General features: G+C 38.3%; 1 protein-coding gene across 3 annotated transcripts in view; it reads right to left on the bottom strand.

Moving 5' to 3' along the window:
* Positions 1 to 4,716: 4,716 nt before the first annotated feature.
* Positions 4,717 to 18,464, bottom strand: part of CAMSAP1 (calmodulin regulated spectrin associated protein 1) — a 46,383-nt gene continuing 32,635 nt past the window's right edge. For all 3 annotated transcript variants that reach the window (XM_048823220.2, XM_075120568.1, XM_075120567.1), the window contains 8 exons: positions 17,189 to 17,273; positions 14,354 to 16,790; positions 10,874 to 11,010; positions 10,557 to 10,765; positions 10,374 to 10,476; positions 9,914 to 10,029; positions 8,949 to 9,067; positions 4,717 to 6,869 (listed from right to left, as the gene is read on the bottom strand). In XM_048823220.2, the coding sequence (XP_048679177.1) occupies positions 6,567 to 6,869; positions 8,949 to 9,067; positions 9,914 to 10,029; positions 10,374 to 10,476; positions 10,557 to 10,765; positions 10,874 to 11,010; positions 14,354 to 16,790; positions 17,189 to 17,273 (3,509 nt within the window). In that variant the 3' untranslated portion in view covers positions 4,717 to 6,566. The remainder of the gene's footprint in view (positions 6,870 to 8,948; positions 9,068 to 9,913; positions 10,030 to 10,373; positions 10,477 to 10,556; positions 10,766 to 10,873; positions 11,011 to 14,353; positions 16,791 to 17,188; positions 17,274 to 18,464) is intronic.

Here is an 18,464-nt window from a genome sequence, read left to right as displayed (position 1 = left end):
TTGCACCAAAAGCATAACATAACGAAGATCTTAACTCCTTTTGGGATTAACATAGAAGAGATGTAATTTTTATACCCTACAGCAGTACTCAACTACACAAATTAATTAAGTCACTTCAAACAATTCTCATGAAAAGTGCATAAAAACGACCACTCATCAGAAGCAGAAAAAGCAACTTTAAATGAGAGTCTTTCAGGCTTTCTGTATATTATAAAGAAGCAAAAATGGCACAAGTCAATCTTTTAAAAATCCTTTGCAGGTCACCTTCATGTTAGTTTTACGCATCTGATGACAAGGTCTTGATGTTAATAGACAAAATATTTCAGCTTTTTTTTTTTTAAAACGTGTCCCCCTCCTTTTAAGTCTTGTATTTTACCTATTGCCTTCTTACCCATACAATGCCAAAATTAGCTGTGGATGCAGTACCTTCACACAGCAATTTCTCCTTCTCATCTTCAACCATACTATAAACATATTTATGTTTCACAAGACTGCTTAAGTATGCATTAAAAATTAAGTTATCTTAAAGTGTTGAAGGCTGTTGAACTGGATGGTTGGCTGGCAGTTCAGCATTCAGCCATGGGGTTATGGTATTGGAAGAATCAGATACGAGACTGAGATGCAGAGACGTGTGCTTGGTCCTATGGCAAGGAAGTACCATGGATGCTATATTCTCAGGATAGTAGTTAGGGTTGAAGGGAAGTGCAGTTTTTTTGTATTACATATCTTTTGGGTACTGGCTATAGATCATTATAGTTTCAAAATGGCTACTTAGAGGGAGAGGGAAAGCTGGGATTATGAAGATGAAAACCACTGCAAATGGGAATGAATGGATAATTTAAATCCCAGGAAGTTATTCAGAGCATTCTTGGATTACTGTATTTCCAGAATCATTGTCCCTGGAAGGCAAGAGCTCCCAAAGATCTGAGGAACAGACACTCTGGGTTACATGATGTCAAGGTTAAAAAAAAAAAATTATTCTGAACTTCCAGTTTGTACACTTCATCATTCTGCTGTCTAGTGTGTAATTAGACTATATTGTATGTTAAATTTCTCAAAATTATACACCAATATTTTCATTGCTGCAGTTATTCAGCAGTAAACTCTTCATAGAATCATAGAATATCAGGGTTGGAAGGGACCCCTGAAGGTCATCTAGTCCAACCCCCTGCTCGAAGCAGGACCAATTCCCAGTTAAATCATCCCAGCCAGGGCTTTGTCAAGCCTGACCTTAAAAACCTCTAAGGAAGGAGATTCTACCACCTCCCTAGGTAACGCATTCCAGTGTTTCACCACCCTCTTAGTGAAAAAGTTTTTCCTAATATCCAATCTAAACCTCCCCCACTGCAACTTGAGACCATTACTCCTCGTTCTGTCATCTGCTACCATTGAGAACAGTCCAGAGCCATCCTCTTTGGAACCCCCTTTCAGGTAGTTGAAAGCAGCTATCAAATCCCCCCTCATTCTTCTCTTCTGCAGGCTAAACAATCCCAGCTCCCTCAGCCTCTCCTCATAAGTCATGTGTTCTAGACCCCTAATCATTTTTGTTGCCCTTCTTATTGTACTGGAAATGCATTATGGAAATGGGATAACCATAAGACATCAACAAATGTGACAGTATATGCAAATACATAATGCACCAATGTTAAAGTTTGAAAAAATCAAGGCATGAAAAAATTATCACTGTAAAGATGTACATTCCTATTGTTTACAGAACTGCAAGACTAAATATATATTTTCAAAGAATTATAGTAACCTGTACTGCATTATATTAACCAAAAATACAAGTGGGCTGTAGTTTTAACTCATTTTATAGTACCTACTCTCTTCTTCACCCAACCCAGGCCCAATACAAATTGACAAGTATGGATATTAAACTGAAAGTCGGAGATCCCATTAGAAGCTATTTAAAATTATTTTAGGGCCAAGATTGAAGCTTAAATCTTTTCCAAATAGGTGACCACTTTTGTCATGTGAGCAATGCAGTTGTGTTTTATCAGTGTATAGTGCATATTTTAGTGAGTCTCATTTGACTTATTCTAAGGGTCCATACTTTTATCCGCACATTTTAACAAAACTAGTAAGATGTAAATATAGGTCTGGGAGGAACCTTCAGGACATTCGGCATCTCTATGATGCAGCCAAAGGGCGGGGGGGGGGGGGGAGGAGGAAGAGTCTAGACCATTGCACCTCCAGTCTTTTCTGACAATGCAAAATGTGAGAAAGTAGGAACCTAAACTTAGAAGACACTTACAAAACAGGCATTGAACATTGTTCTATTTTAGGTGTTAGCTTCTTTTAAAATTTGGTGACAGCTATTGCATGCTTTACCACTCCTTGGAAGGAAAGTACCTAAACTGAAAACACCATAACTAAGTCTACGGTTCTGAAGTTACTCCCACTGATGTCAGTGGCATACTCCTATGGACAAACAGGCACAAACTCTTAATGGAAGCATGGTCGGAACCTCTAAAAGGATGCCTAAGGCTTTTCCTCCTTAGCAAGGGCGAATTCTACTTATAGTTACATTGGTAAGAGTGGCTTTATTGGCTTTAGTTGGCCTTACTGTAACAGAGCAGAATATGGCCCCAAAGTACAGAAGAGCTGATCACTGGACAGAACAGCTGAGTTGTAGGACTTACACAGATACACACTATAAGGCCAAATCTTGCCACTGAAGTCAATGGCAAAACTTCAAATGTAACAGAATTTTAACCTGGTGTCCAAGCCAGTTGATGATTCAGTGGGTAGGTGTGTAAATGGAAGACTTTAGTACAATTTTGAAAAAGCTGCTCAGGAGGAATGACCCTCCTGATATACAAAAAGTGGGGCTTTAAAAACTTAATTTTTCCATGACTCTATTAGATAAAAATGAAAGTCAAGTGTATGTTCCCAGACAAAAGACTATGCTGAAAATAGAGTTAAGTTTAAGAATAAATGTAAGTAATTTATGATGTCACATACTTTCTAAGGATATTGTAATTAACGCAAAATGTTAGAAACTCAGGAAATTCAGCCTTAAAGGTTAAACTTAAGAAATTCAAACATGCTAAAAAGTACAGAAATGCAGCCAGAGCATCCAAGCAACCTTAACTGTACCCTCTGTGGTACCATGCAATAGCCACATGATTAAGGGGTTTTTGTGAAAGGGGGGGTGTTTTGATTTTTAAGAGTTTATGGTCCCAGATAAAAAAAAAAAGTTTCACATAAAGAAATGTATCCCCCCCCCCCCACAAACATGGCATTCACATTCCCTTGTACATTCCTCACTAGGCTTTCCTTACTTTCTGCACCCTTGCATATATGCCCCTCAAATTCTACCTCCTATCTGCACCCCTTACATTCCCTGTATGCACCAACCCAAACTAGTTTCTCCTTCCTTCCTGCTCTCTCTATATTGAGTAGATCTGATGCAATAGGTAAGCTTTTGAAAATATTTAGGATTAATGACAATTTGATTTTTTCATAACTGAAAGTTTGAGAGGCTGACAACATTTTCTGAGAGGTTCATCAAGAACAGCTCTCTTTCAAAATGGCCACCTTTTCCTGTTGTTCTGAATAGTATTGAGGTTACATGCTCCTTTTAGTTAAAAACAAAACAACAAAAACCGCTTTGCCAAAATGGCCACTACCAGTGCCTTCCATTATTCCCAATCGAAAGTGAAACCAAACCGCCCTCAGAAAAAATGGTGGCTATGTATGTTGGAGGCAGACTGGAAGACATGGAGAATGAGGTGAATGAAAGTAGTGGTCATCTTGACTATTGGCAGTGAAGTCTCAGTCTCACCGAGAACAATAGGAGATGACAGCCATTCTGAAGGAGGGAAGCTCTTCATGGAATTCTCTGAAGATTATTTTTCCATCTCTGCTGAAGAAGAAACTTTGAGGTATGAAGAAGAATGGGAAAAATGGTCATTAATCCTAAAAAGAATTTCTTCAATGAACAGGAGTTTGCATTATTCTGTTACGATAATGAGGAACAAAAAGGTGGGACATTGGATGCTAAAGTTCTGAAAGGACCCATTTTAAAATTAATTTCAACGCCTAAACTAATGAATGGATTTACTGCAGTCTCAGAAAATTCATTCTATGCCCCCCAAAAAAGGGCTGTGGCTTTTGGGGGTGGGTGGGGAGGATCTGCTTTACTTTTCATACAAAACAGGGTGATTTCAACTTTACCTGTGGAGCCGTAACTGGTGCCTCAAAATAATCTCACAGATTAACACGGATGCCCAGTTTGGGAAAATATTAGTGCTTTTGAAATTCTGTACGATGATAATAAAATAAACTAAATGACTTCGGGAAGCAACAAGATGCAGTAGACAGGGGACAAGACTCAGACAGGAGACCTGGGATTTCATTTCTAGCTTTATCACTGACTCACTGTGTAACTTCAGAGTCTGTGTCTTAGTTTTTCTATATGTAAACTGGTGATAAAATACTTAATTTACAAAGTGCTGTGAATGAAACATACTATGAGTATGAATTTTTTTTTAAACTGTTGTATGCTTTGCTGGAAACCCCTACATGATTTTGGTCAAATGTTATTGTTTAGAAACAGGTCAAAAGTATGATACTATGCCAACTAATATAGCGACTTCTGCCTTATAATAATCTTCATCTATATGTAAACATAGAATAGCACATCTTTAAAGCTTATGATTAGTTCTTTGATAGGATGTTGCAACAAAAGGTACACATGAAATAAAAAAGGAAATCAGTTAATGATTTTTATTAAATTTCAGTGCTTCATAAAATAAATATGGTATATAATATCAAACAGTGAGAAATAAAGCACAAGCATGAAAAGCATGGTAACTGAAAAATTACACTCATAATAGTGTTTAATACTTAGCACTTTAGAAATCATAAAGCCTTTAGTTATTTACACGCAACCAGCTATCTAACAAAATTTACAAAGTTGCAGCAGCCTATTTAAAAAGTATTGGGGTGGGTGGGGTGGGGAATTGAGAAGACTGCAATGGAAGACCTTCACTTTGCTCTAGCTAGCATTTTATCACGTACCCTATTTTCCCCCTTATGTACACGACTCAGTTTATAACTCCCATTCTTTGTAAAGTTTAATAATTACACTATATTGTATTTTAGAGCTTCAGTTTTATATCTAGGATTTGAATAGTGCCCTCTGCGCTAAAAGACATATATTCAAGTAACACCTCAAATAAAGTAAACATGTGCAATTCAAAGTTATAAACCTACAAAATCCTCAGGTAGTAGTGTCAAAGTATGATGTAGTATGGACATGCTGCTAATGGATAAGTTATGTTGTAGCTACAGCACTCTAGTTACTTTAAAGCATGGATAGTAAAGGGAAATGAGAGCATTAACAAATAAAACTGCAAATATGCCCTGTTGCCCCCCAAACAAAAATTTGATCTGCTGAACACCACAAAGATTTTTAAGGTCATAACTCAAGATTTAATATTTCAACATGAAAAGAAATCAAAGCCATTTGACTTATTTGGGCTTTTGAAACAAATGCAAATTTCTGTTCAAAAATTGCTTTTAAATGAGAAAACAAACCAATATATATTAATATATCACCCCAAATAAAAAAAAATGTACATACTCTTCATTTTAGAGCATGCTGCTCATTCAGAATAAAGACAGGACAAAGAAAGTAGAATTACATTTCATGACATAATAAAAACATTAAAATTTGTGATCTTTAAGTGCACCATCATACAGGAATAACGTGCTCAGTGGAAATGTTCTACATCTACCAGAATCTGTCTTTATTAAAGCAAACAAATCTTTAGGACACTACCTGAAACTGAAATAATGATAACTGTGCTCCACTCAGCTTGCCTCAAGTTTCAGTCAGGCATATTCCAGCTATTAGCACCTGTATGCCTCTTCATGATTGTGTTCCAGAAATATTCATCTTTAAATTTGCAACCTTTATTTTAAAAAAAAGACAGACTTTGCAATCTTTCAGTGCTTATAGTGAACAGATACTGTACGTAAACTTTGTTCTGAGCAGCATAGGCTGGGGCTTTTTCAGAAATCTGAGCACTGAACTTAATGTTGGCAGCAGATACAGTACAACAATCTGATATATTATACAGTTCCTCAAAAAAATTCTCACGAGATGATTTTCCCTAAAGAACGTTAAAAAAAACAAAACAACAACCCTCTTACCACCTAAGATCTGTTTTCAATTCTTCTACTGAAGTTCAGAGCTTGCCAACTTTAAGAGTGATGGGGAAAAGAGGCGGAGAGAAAAACAAACTAAATTATTCCCAATTTGTACCGACGAAGAACTTCAAGTAAAAGGAAATCCACTGATTAAAGATCTTGCTACATGCAGTCTCTCATTTGAAAGCTTCAGTAGTTAGCATTGGGTGTAACAGCAGATTTATCATTCATACAAAACACTGGCATTGCTCCTTCATTCTGATTTACTTGCATCCATGGTTTTTGTTTAGAAGCCTCTCAAAAATGTTTACGGTTCTGCACATTTCATACCCAACTGGAGGAAAACGATAACCGTTTTTTCTTTCAATGTAATCCCATTCAGCAATCTTCGCCCCAAAAATTCAGTGTCATTTACGAGTCTGAGTCTTCTTTGGCACTGCAGGTCGCTTGGCTTGCCACAAATAGTTATGAATAGTAAGAGCATCCACGCTGACAGACATGGTTTTGGCTGGAATTACATTAAACTGTTTTCTGTCTGAGCTATATTTATAAAGCTTGTCAATCATTTTCTTATTGATGCTCTTTGGCCCTGTTCCAGTCAGCTTGTAGATTTCTTCAGTGTCAGGGTAGTAGCAGTAAAGTGCTCTAAACTGGCAGCCAGCATCACGGAACAAAATAATGTAGTGGTTGGCATCACACTTCTCTAGTTCCTATATTTTAAAAAAGAAAAATGCTGAGGACTATTCATAAAGAAGACTAGGAAGCAATACTGGGTACTCAGTAAATTAAAGGTATGAAGACTAAAAGTTGCTTAATTTGGAATTTTTGAAAAGTTAAACATTTAAAATAGTGTTTTCTGCTGTTTTCCCCATGACCTCTAACGTTGTTAGCTGGGTTTTCCAGATATAACACTAATACAGAGCACAGGAGATGCTGATCTGCCACGTAACAATATAATGTAATACTGAAGAAAAGGAGAACTCATGACACAGAAAGAACTTAACTATTAAAAGAGGAATCTCCAAGCTAAAAACAATGGGATGCAAAAACCTCATCAGACTGGGGAGAGGACAACACACTTTCTTGTCAACAATTTTCATTACGCTTCTGCTTATTTTAATGTTGTCAAATTTAAAAATAAGTTTAGAATAAACGTCTGAAAAAAATTATTATTACACAGAAGGGCAAGACAAAAGGGAAAAACCAGTACCATCCAATATACAAACAGTGCTCTAATTAACTTAATTTCTTCTGTATTTGATATTAACAACATAGAAATCCTACCCTGCAATGATAATATATTGCTTAAAATACAGGGATTGGATACACTAATTACATTGGGCTACAGGGATGAAAACTTGACATTCTCTTGCTATATGAGCACCTCCTGGTGACTAACCCATAGAGGAGCACTAAGCTTTTACCTGCCGTACCAATCATAGGAGTCCCCAACCCCCTCCCCTGTTCTGCTCCTTTATCCAGTACCTACCTCCCCTTTTAAGTCCTTCACCAGGCCATTTATCTGATCACTGGCTGCCCTCCCTATGGAGTACCTGCACTCAACATCCACCCAACCTTACAAAATAAGTTGCTAACACCTTTTCTATTCACCAGAAAAGGTCCTCCCTCACACCCACTGTGGGGAAGGTGAAAAAACCATACGCCACTGAAGCCAATTCCGGTAGCGTGGGAAAAAGGGGTGACTAGTGTAATGCCTACAGCAGGTCCTAACCCAACCTGCCATTTGCCTCCACTAGGGGAGGGAGGGAAGGAGGGTGAGTGCTGGCTTCCTCACTGTGTGGAACAAAGAGACTTGCCCCACCCAGGTTGCATATCGTTATGCACACTCCGGTGTGTGTGTGTGCGTGCGCGACAGACAGAGACAGAGAGACATTGCTGCAAAGCTGACCACCAAGCACCTTGTTACAGCAGTTTCTGACCTCCTTCCTCCCCACCATAAAGCAGAGCTGCCCTTCCTTCGGTTGTGGTACAGTTAGTCTCATATGTACATCACATCAGGACTTCTGGAAATGCAGTCCTTGGGCATTTATATTTACTTGCTTCACATAAACTGTTTTTAATTTTTGCAAGTTATTGTTTGTGATGGTGTAAGACACTATACATATTTCTGAAACAAAACTGAGTTTATCTGAGAAATCTCAGAAATCACAAATGAAATCCTTTTCTGATGTAAGCGAACCCAGCTCATAACAGTATCTTAGGACACATTATTTCCACAAACTGGGAAAAAGTCTTTTTTCTCAGTAATAAAAAGAAATTGCCTCAAGATTTTTAATGATTATCCTTTTGCCTCATCCTTCAAATCTATCTAGCTTAAGTTTTTCTCTAATATTATCATTGTAGCATTTAAACACTAAAGTTAATTTTTCTTTCCTTAAAGCCTACTTCTGGCTTAACTTTGCATCACTGACCACCTCCAAGTAAATGAATGTGTTTTACTCAGAACACGTGTTGCCAAATGGAAACATCCACATTTTAACAAATAAAACTGAACTTAATTTTCAACTTTCCTAATCGTTTAAATAGGAGCATGCAGAAAATTCTTCCAAATGCAGATCTGGGGAAGGGAGGAATAAGGAGGGAGGAAGAAAGAAGAACATCAGTCTGCTGTGTTAATGAAAACAACAACATGCTTGACTTCATAGGCACGTTATGGGAAGAGCATTCAAGATAACATGCTATTAACAAAATTATGAAATAAGCCTTACAGGTTATATGAATGCACCTGCAGTAAACTAACACTGCAGTTTTAATAAATAACTACTTACCTCTAATATTGAATTCTTATGTGGTTCATTCACTTTTCCAGCAAGACAGCAATGGGATATAGCATTGTGAATAATTGGTTTGTTTGACTTGCTGCTGGGTTCTTTAAATAATTTTGGACCTAAGAAAGATAAGAAACGAGTTATTTACTAAATATTATAACTAGGTAAATTTAATAATGGTTCTTAAATTTTAATTCTATTAAATAAATATGTAAAGCTAAAAGCTGCAGTTTCAAATTGATGGGAACAATGGCTTACATGTTTATGATGCAAAATATCACTTCTTTAAGGAAGCATCACGGATTTAAAAAAACTAAGTGAAAAGTAACTTTAAATAAAAGTTTATCCTGTATGTATTGAAGGACTCAACACAGTCATGGATGGATTCTCTTTCCAGTGCATAAACCCAGAGGGGTTCCTCATTCCTACATATGCTCCTGAATCTGTACTAGAAGCTGGCAAAGTTCTAGTGGGAATTTTAGGCTTCTGGGGAATCCCCTCTTTCCGAGCAACCATTTTCTACTTTAAAATCCTTTTCCCATTCCCTCAGCAGCTACATCAAGCAACTAACATTCTGGCTCAGCAGCTAACAACTAGGAAGCTCACAAGTAGCCACCAAGACTATAAGCATTGTGTTTATGGAACAAATTAGCAAAAAGTTTCTCCCAAATTCATTACAACAATGTTGATTTTACCTACCTATTGCAGCAACTCCAAATATTGAAGGATTTTGCACTGATTATAGCAAAAAGTAATACATATCAAATGAAACACATCTGAAGCATTTTCTATATCTAATATTCACTATTTAAATTAGATCACTGGCACTTTCGAAACATTCAAGCATTCTAACACACCTGAGCTTCCAGAAACAAGAACTCATCACACCATAACATTTATTATTTGTTTGGCATTATTTAATACTTGTTAGTTAGAAATGATTAACCTAAAATGAAAGCATTTACCTGTGTACTCTGCCACTGAAGCAATTGAAGATGCTGTTGACGCATTTTCCCAATCTCTCTCTGTGTTTCTGCTTGGATTCCTGCTCAGTATTGGTAAGGATTCCATTGACTCTACTCTGTTGGAGCAAAGCAGGGGATCACCAGTTTGAGTTTTTTGTTAAATAAATTATTTCACATTCACCAGGCATTTTCTCTTAATGAGAAAAGCAATTCTCCAGCATAACTGCCCCTCCCAAAAGATGGCCAGTTTCTATCATCCCTATTTTTAAAAGATGAATACAAGGTAATGTGTATTATAAAAAAATTTAGATCCAAATAGAACCGATGAAGAACCCCATCCAGATGCCATTTTATGCCTATTAATAACTTTATAAAATAAATTAAGAATTATTCATTACATCATCAACATTTAATCCCAGTCCGATTTCATAATATAGGATTTATTTTTAATGGTCTTTACCGTTGGGAAGGAGTGCCACCAGAGTGTATGCTTTCAGGTTCAGTAGTTGCTGCTGAGGCCAAAGACAGGCTGGAACCAGACTGAGCACTACTTAGATTATCAGCTATAGGAAAAAAAGACGACATGAAATATGATTTTGCTAAAACAGATTGTGGACTCGAGTGGGAATGAAAAAACACTTACGTGTAGAAGAACACTTTGTTCCTGAATCACTGTATGACTCTTCTCGATGGACAGACTTTGGCCTAGGTTTCTTGGGTTTTGATTTGGGTTTTCCAAGTCCTTGCTCTTCCAAAATTTGCTGCTGTTTTTTTCTCAAGTATTCTTGTTTGATGAGTTCTCTTCGGGCCTTCTCTTCCTCTTTTCGTATTCGGTCCTCTTCAGCTTTGCGACTGAAAAGCAAACATGGTTTTCAGAATCTATTAACTTCCCATTTTCTGAAGGAAAAAGATAGGCTGTAAAATTATTTCTTTCCATAGCAGTGTAAATGTTACATTTACCGGGCTTCGTCTCTTTTTTGTTCAACTTCTGCCTCAAGCTGCTGTTTTCGGATCCGAGCCTCTTCAGCTTTCCGCTGCTGTTTTAAAAGGAATGCTGCGCGCTTTTTTGCTAGTTCATCTTCTGCTTTCTGTTCATCCTGCAGAATTGAAATTCCACGTAAGATACAAAGCTTTGGAGGTAGGAGAAGGGACATGACACTGGAGATCAACAAATACTTGGGGTCAAAAGTGAAAACTTCAAAAAGCTTATTTTTATGCTGTGAGTACCTCGAGGAATGTATAAGATACATTCCAATAATCTACTCTACTGGTATAGAATAGTTTCCAAATATCCAGTGAAGTCTACACTTTACCAGACTTCACAATATAATAAGTTAAGGAGTTGTGCACTACATAAGTAGTTTTCAGCGTTTTTGCTCAATAAGAAAATCTTGTGAAAAATACACATTTAGTGTTCATGGAGATCCAAGGGGGAAAATCAGCCTCATAGTCCACTATAATTTCATTATCAAAACATACATAATACAGGAAGCATATCTTAAACTGCAAACTACACCGTGCAATGTAATTCTCACATTGGCCAGGATATCTTGTATCAGTAATTCTATTCTACAAATGTACTTACTGGAGTGAATTACTACCAAACTATACTATACCAAGGCAAAAGTCAAATTCACTGAAGTTTAAACAGCTTCTCTTTCAAACTAATTTAATTAGAATTTAAAAGACACTGTGAAGCTGCCGTGCTTGTGATACTCACTATAATTAATACTATAGAGAAACGCAAGCATACACAATATCCTGTAGCTTCTTTAAATTTTAACAGCTGCAAAGAATATTACATTTGAAAAATATTTAGTGCTTCTATAACTATCATAGCACTAATATAATTCAGCTCTAATAACTTGCCCTTACACATTCTAGAGCTAATGATGAAACAAAGAAGGCCTGTTAGTGCATTACTTAGATTTAATATCCTTGGAGCAAGAACCATCTTTTTGTTATATGTTTGTACAGTGCCCTACACAATGGCCCCTCGTCCAGGACCTAGGCTCCCATGCAGTACCACAATACAGATAATTAGAGCTGGCTGGGAAACAGTAATTCCCTTTAGCAGAGGATTTCAAGATATGGTTTTGCGCCAATCTGGAGAAAAACCTGGAAATTTCTAAATTCTCCATGTAACAAAATTACCATTCTCTGCACATCTCTACCGTGTGCTGGGGACCCTGGCAGTCCCAACTCTGAGGCAGCCCATATGGTGGGCTGCTTTAAAGCCATGGAAGCCCTGGGAGCTCAGGCAGCTGTTGAGCCAGGAGAATAGACATCTAGGCTGCCAAGGAACTGGGAGCCTGAAAACCCAGCCCATAGTGAGGGCTGCTGCTGACATGTTGGGCAGGTAAGCTAACAGGAAACCAGCCAGGTTTTGAAACCTGCCTTGGAGGTATGGTTCTGTCAAAATTTTGTTGCAATTGATGTGGTCCTGCCAAATGCTTTAATTTTGATGAATAGGCTAACTCTGATCAAAAATGCTTTGCTGAAATTTTTATGACCAGTTATGCAAATAATTCTATACCCTGTCCAGTTCAACAGATGAACAGCAGAGAAACGATTTCAATACACAAAAGACAGAATTTATGTTTTCAAAAAGGCACACATTTGGGGAAAAAAAACCTCCAGAAAATGTAGGATGGAAGAGACCAATAAAGGAAAAAGTTTTTTCTTAATATCAGCCAGTGGATGGAGGAAAGAAACCTTCCATCCCCTTCCAGCAGCCTGGGCAAGGAAGATAGAAAGAAAGAGAAAAAGATGCAGCGCTCCCTCTCCTCCTCAACTCACTGGAAATAGGAGGTAGATACAAGAAGTTTGTCAGATGATATCAAAATTCTCATTTTCCAGCAGCTGGGCATATATCACACAAATTTTTCACTCGTGCATGCGTTTATATCTGCCAGGAACTACAACCTCAACATCCATCTTTTGTATGTTTGCAACTTCTTGGTGTCGGGTAAATATTTCAAGCTACAGTTACGTCAGAACACCAAATGGAGAGTCAAACAATTCAAAAATTGCAGATGAAGTATTTCTGCAACCTTGAAGATGCTTCTTAGAGTTCCCAGGATGCAAGATAAAATGGTAGTGACAGATTAAATCATCTCATGGGGAACCCAATTATTTGTTTGACAGGATGTTTAAATTAACAAAACAGTTATTTTTAATTATTTATCTCAGACAGTTTCATGTATACCACAACAAACCTTAAAATAACAGAACATAGTTTAAGTATCTGGAAGGTATATACCTTTAACAGGCTTTTAAAATATTTTAATATTGTTTCCATTATTTCTACCACCATGGCTCACATTATACAGATTGAAGAGTATCAGATGATATCTGGAAACTGAATCACCAGAAGTAAATGACCGTTTAATATGCCTCCAGTAGCATGGAACTTAGTCATGAAGTTAACAGATTGTTGAAATTATATCCAGCTTCATACATCACATGATGAAAATCCATCTAATGCAGAGGTGGGCAAACTATGGTCCACAGGCCACATCCGGCCCACGGGACCATCCTGCCTGGCCCCTAAGCTCCCAGCTGGGGAGGCTAGTCCCCAGCCCCTCCCCTGCTGTTCCTCCTCTCCTGCAGCCTCAGCACTCTGGCCCACCGCTCCTGCCGGGCAGCGCAGCAGCGTGGCTGGCTCCAGCATGGTAAGGGGGCGGGGGGTCTCGGGGAGGCAGTCAGGGGACAGAGAGCAGGGAGCGGACAGGGAAGGGGGAACGGGGGGGCTGGCAGTCAGGGCACAAGAAGAAGGGGTGGTTGGATAGGGGGCGGGTTTGGATGGGTCAGGGGTTCTGAGAGGGGCAGTCAGGGGCAGGAAGTGGGAGGGAGCGGATAGGGGGTGGGGGCCAGGCTGTTTGGGGAGACACAGCCTTCCCTACCTGGTCCTCCATATAGTTTTGCAACCCCGATGTAGCCCTCGGGCCAAAAAGTTTGCCCACCCAATCTAATAACTGCATAGTGAAAATGAAATGTGTATTCCAGCCAATCCTTTTTTCCCTATCCCAACTTTTGAGAGCAGGATGGTAAATGAGCAATAGTAAGTTACTTTCATAAAATATATATGTAATGCAAGCAACGTATTCTTCCCATTGCATTTATCTTCTGAATATAGAGAATAAATCCCTTTGACCATATTAGTAAAAAAAAATATGGAGTAAATTCCTGGTGCCATTGAAATCAACAGGAGCTTTGCCATTGACTTCAATTAGGCCAGGATTTTATCCCTGAGTTTAAAGAACTCTTTTCTATACAAAGAGCTTTTTTCAGATTCAAGTTTTATCATAAAAGTGCATCCACACTGTGGTGAGTTGGGCCAAAGGAGTTTGAGGAATAAACAGACACACTAGATTCTAATATTAAACAAATGTCTAATGATGCTTCATATACATGAAAATGAAAATGTCCTGTGCTTACCTTGAAGAAAAACCCTACCCCAGACTTCTGATCACCTTCATTAATTATGTCTGTAGAGCTATCCTGACTTTCAATTTCTCCTTCTTCATCCGGGGCTTTTAAGTCAGACAGGTCTACTTCTATGAGATTAACCTTGCTTCTCAGTGGTTCATCCACTGGGACGTTTTCTTTTCCTGAGCAATCTGAAGAATTTAATCCTTCTTTTAAGCTGCTATTCATATCTTTGCTCATTTCAGAGAGAATATTTGCGTCTTTGGAAGTGGAAAGAACACATGCCCGTTGATTACTCTCATCATGGCATCTATAGCTATCAAAGAAAAACTTATCTTGAGAGCCACTTCCATGATCTGGACTATTTTCAAAACCAGTTTCTGTTGGTGTCCTGAATGTATTATTAGATGGAAATGGTCTTAAATGTGGTAAGGTTTCTACACTTTGTGTTGGGGTTTTAATACGTGTTGAGTTTTGATGTCTGTCTTTAGCAACTTTCAGTTCAACTGGTCTTCCAGAGCGAGGACTCCGCCCTTGAACAAGTCGAGGTGGTTTACGAAGATTGCTCATTCCAGTTGGAGAGAGGGGTTCAACAAAATGAATTGATGGTTTTACCTTTTGATCCTGTGAATTATTTCTTGTACTTGGTGATGGTACCGTTGGAGATTTCATAAGAAGTTCTTGCTGGTGAGAAATCTTTAATATAGCCTGCTGAAGCGTACTGATTGTTTCATTTAGTTTTTCAATGGAAAGATCACATTCATTTATATCCACCACTTCAGCACCATTATCTTCTAGAAGAGCAGCAGAAATAATCTTGCTTTTTTCTATTTCATGCATAGCAGCAGATTCTTTTGGTTTGTGTAGCTCAACAAAAGCTATGTTTTCTTGCATTTTCACTTTTGTTACTTCTTGTGAATCATAAAGCATTTCTTCTCTCTCTTCCTCTCTTACGAGAAATTCCTCAGACTTTGAACTCAAAGACACATCATCTAAATCTTCACCACTGTTCCGAGAGTATTCTTTTGCAAAGTGTTCTGGTTTAAGTGGCTGTGGAACATCAACAGCTTTCCCTTTTTTAACAACATGCAAGAAAGCTGCCTTACCCAGCTTTAGTCGCTGCCTAGCAGACAGAGCCTCCATTTTTTTCTTTTGAGCTTCTATTGCTCTTCGCTTCTCCTCCAACTGCATGTGGAGCTGTACCAGTTCAGAAGCCAAGAGATTGACATTATCTTTATTTTGTCTGGTGGGGCTTTGCTCTCGCTTTTGTTTCCATGTCGTTAATGGTGCTGGGCAGCTCTCTGACCCATCTGGTGTGGTCTTTTGGGAACTACTTGTACTGGACTTTGTTTCATAGCTATTAAGTCTTTGGAGCTTCCGTTCTGCAAAGTTAGTCATTCTGATACTCCCACTAGTCATGGACACACTGCTAACTTGAGAAATTGTACTCAGACATGGACTTGAACGTCCACTGGCATCATCCTTATCTTCGTGTTCCTTTACCTTCATATCCTCTTGTAACTTTGCCGATTCTTCTTCACCTATATATTTAGTGACTACTGGATGGTCATCTACTACCACCAAATCTTGTTCAGCCACCTCTGCATCGAGATCTGAATCAGAATCTTGTCTCACCATAGTCCATGTGGTACTGGGAACATGTGGATTAGTACTTTTCACGTAGCTGACATTGACTTTGCTTGTTACATCTTCATCAACTTTGGCAGTATGAAGGAAGAATCCTCCAGTGGATTGCTCCTGAGACGAAGGCTCTAAACTGCTACTAGCTAACGGACTAGGGGCTTCTAATCCTGCCTCGAAGAGTGTCATTGAATCTGCAGTACAGGGAGCTGCAACTGCGGTGAAATCAGAACTAGAAATTGGAGTAAAAGTCCTATTAATATCATGATCCCCATGACTGCTATTTGCTTTTTTACGGACCATAGGGACGTGCCCCTCATTTAGCCTTTTTGTTATGAAGCCCCTTTGTTTCCCCTCGCCACACTCATCCTCTTTATTGATCATTTGTTTTTCCTTTGCTGGTTTTAGGACTGCAGGCATTAAAGGTTCTAAATAAAAACTATCTGGTTTGCTTTCTACGGCCTCACTTTGTGTTTTTGAAGACCATGCGGTTGCAACTAGGCTAGGTGCCCTGGATGATACAGTTTTCAGGTTGAGATCACCCCTGTCTGGTAGTTCATCAGATCTGATTATTGCAATAAGTTCTTCATCTTCATCCTCAATTTCAACATTATTCAGCAAGCTTTTTCCATTCGTTTTCATTGATGAAGGATGAGACTGGTGTTTCGGAGTTAGATTGACAATATTTGAAGCTAGGCTGTCTTTACTGATTGATCTAGCCAGGCTAATGCTATCACCAGATCCAGGGTCCACATCGCTACTTGTGGCATGATGAAGAGCAAATGGTGTTGGCTGAGACAGAGGCCTAGAAGAGACAGAGCCATTAAAGAGAATCTACTGATGCAAAAGTAAAAAATTTGCAGTGACTACAACATATAAAAATCTGGCCTATATCAAGAGTGACTAGTGATACCAGGTGGCAATTTGAGATGCCTTGACCTTGAGAGGCTGGGCAGTGTTTGCCACTTTCTGAAAAAAAAAATCACATCCCTTTAGGCATCTCAAATTGTCACCCAAAGATTGAGGCACCCAAATCACCAATCACCTCTGAACATGTAGGCCAGTGTGTTTAAATAAAGTTAAATATACTACATATGCCTGGCTCCCAACAATTCAGACTACACACTACTGCAGTCAACTTGCCATATAGTCTAACCCCCCCTTCTGAACAAACGAAGTTCTTACATCAAACAGAGCAATTACCTGGGTTTTTTCTCTGGCCATGCAAGAACAGAACCTCGTGGCTGCCCATCAACTCGTGTCAAAGAATTAGAACGATGTCTATGACCTATAATATTTTTTAAATGTTTACTGAAAGCTTTGGAAATGGTGTTTTTATATCATCATTTTAAAACATTAAACACAATAAACTACATCACCAAGAGATGGCAGCATAAAACAGGTAAACCTTAGCATACTTAAGCAGGAAAAAATGAAATAAAACCGAATTCAATATTTAAAACAGATATGAAAAGTAAAAGCTAACCTGCAACAAATGGATGTGTTTTAGGAGGACTGTAGACAATACAGGTATAAAGAAATCCTTAATATCAAAGATTATAAAACAAGTCATCTAGCATTTGTTTTAATTATAAATATAAAACTTGAATATGATCCTTTCATACAGCCATTTTTAAAAAATAATTCTCAATACAAAGATATGCAAAACATATTGGAACACTGAGTAAATTTGCTTTTATTGACAACCATCTTATTTCCTAACCCTTTTGTCAAAGGTCTCCACACCTCTGATACGTTGCTGCTTTTTTCGTGCCAAGAAACTCAAATTGTTTGTGTTCATTTCTTGTACATTTAATTAAGAAGCACACTCACTTTTGAAACAAATTATATTGATAATACTTTGCACTCTTACAATATTTTTCTTGAAGACATCTTAAAAATCCTTTTCATATCAAGAAATTTATATGGTCAATATTAAATTCTGAAGCAATCTTTAACCACAATAGATACATACGTGACTGCATATTGATTGACTGTTGTTTAATTCAATTTTAGATTGTTCACTTATGAACCACATATAGCAACAAATGCAACTCATCTCCCCACCTTTCCCCCGAATTAAGGGGGGAGGGATAGCTCAGTGGTTTGAGCATTGGCCTGCTAAACCAAGGGTTGTGAGTTCAATCCTTGAGGGGGCCATTTAGGGATTGGGGGCAAAAATTGGGGATTGGTCCTGCTTTGAGCAGGGGGTTGGACTAGATGACCTCCTGAGGTCCCTTCCAACCCTGGCTACTTCTTGGTCAACATCTTCCAGATTGATGAATCCCAAAATCCATCCTCAAAAGTCAGTTTTGCTTAACATACACAATATTGAAGAATGATAGAGTGAGTTGCCAGACTCACACAGCAAGTCTGTGAGAGCACTGGGAATAGGAGGAATCCTGACTCCTTGTCACCTTTATATTCACTAGATGAACACGCAGTCTAGTTCCTGCCAAAAAGAGGTCTGCATTTACAA

Source organism: Caretta caretta, chromosome 16 (assembly GCF_965140235.1).
Source record: "Caretta caretta isolate rCarCar2 chromosome 16, rCarCar1.hap1, whole genome shotgun sequence".
Taxonomy (NCBI): domain Eukaryota; kingdom Metazoa; phylum Chordata; order Testudines; family Cheloniidae; genus Caretta; species Caretta caretta.
This window is presented reverse-complemented; position numbering and strand designations above follow the sequence as displayed.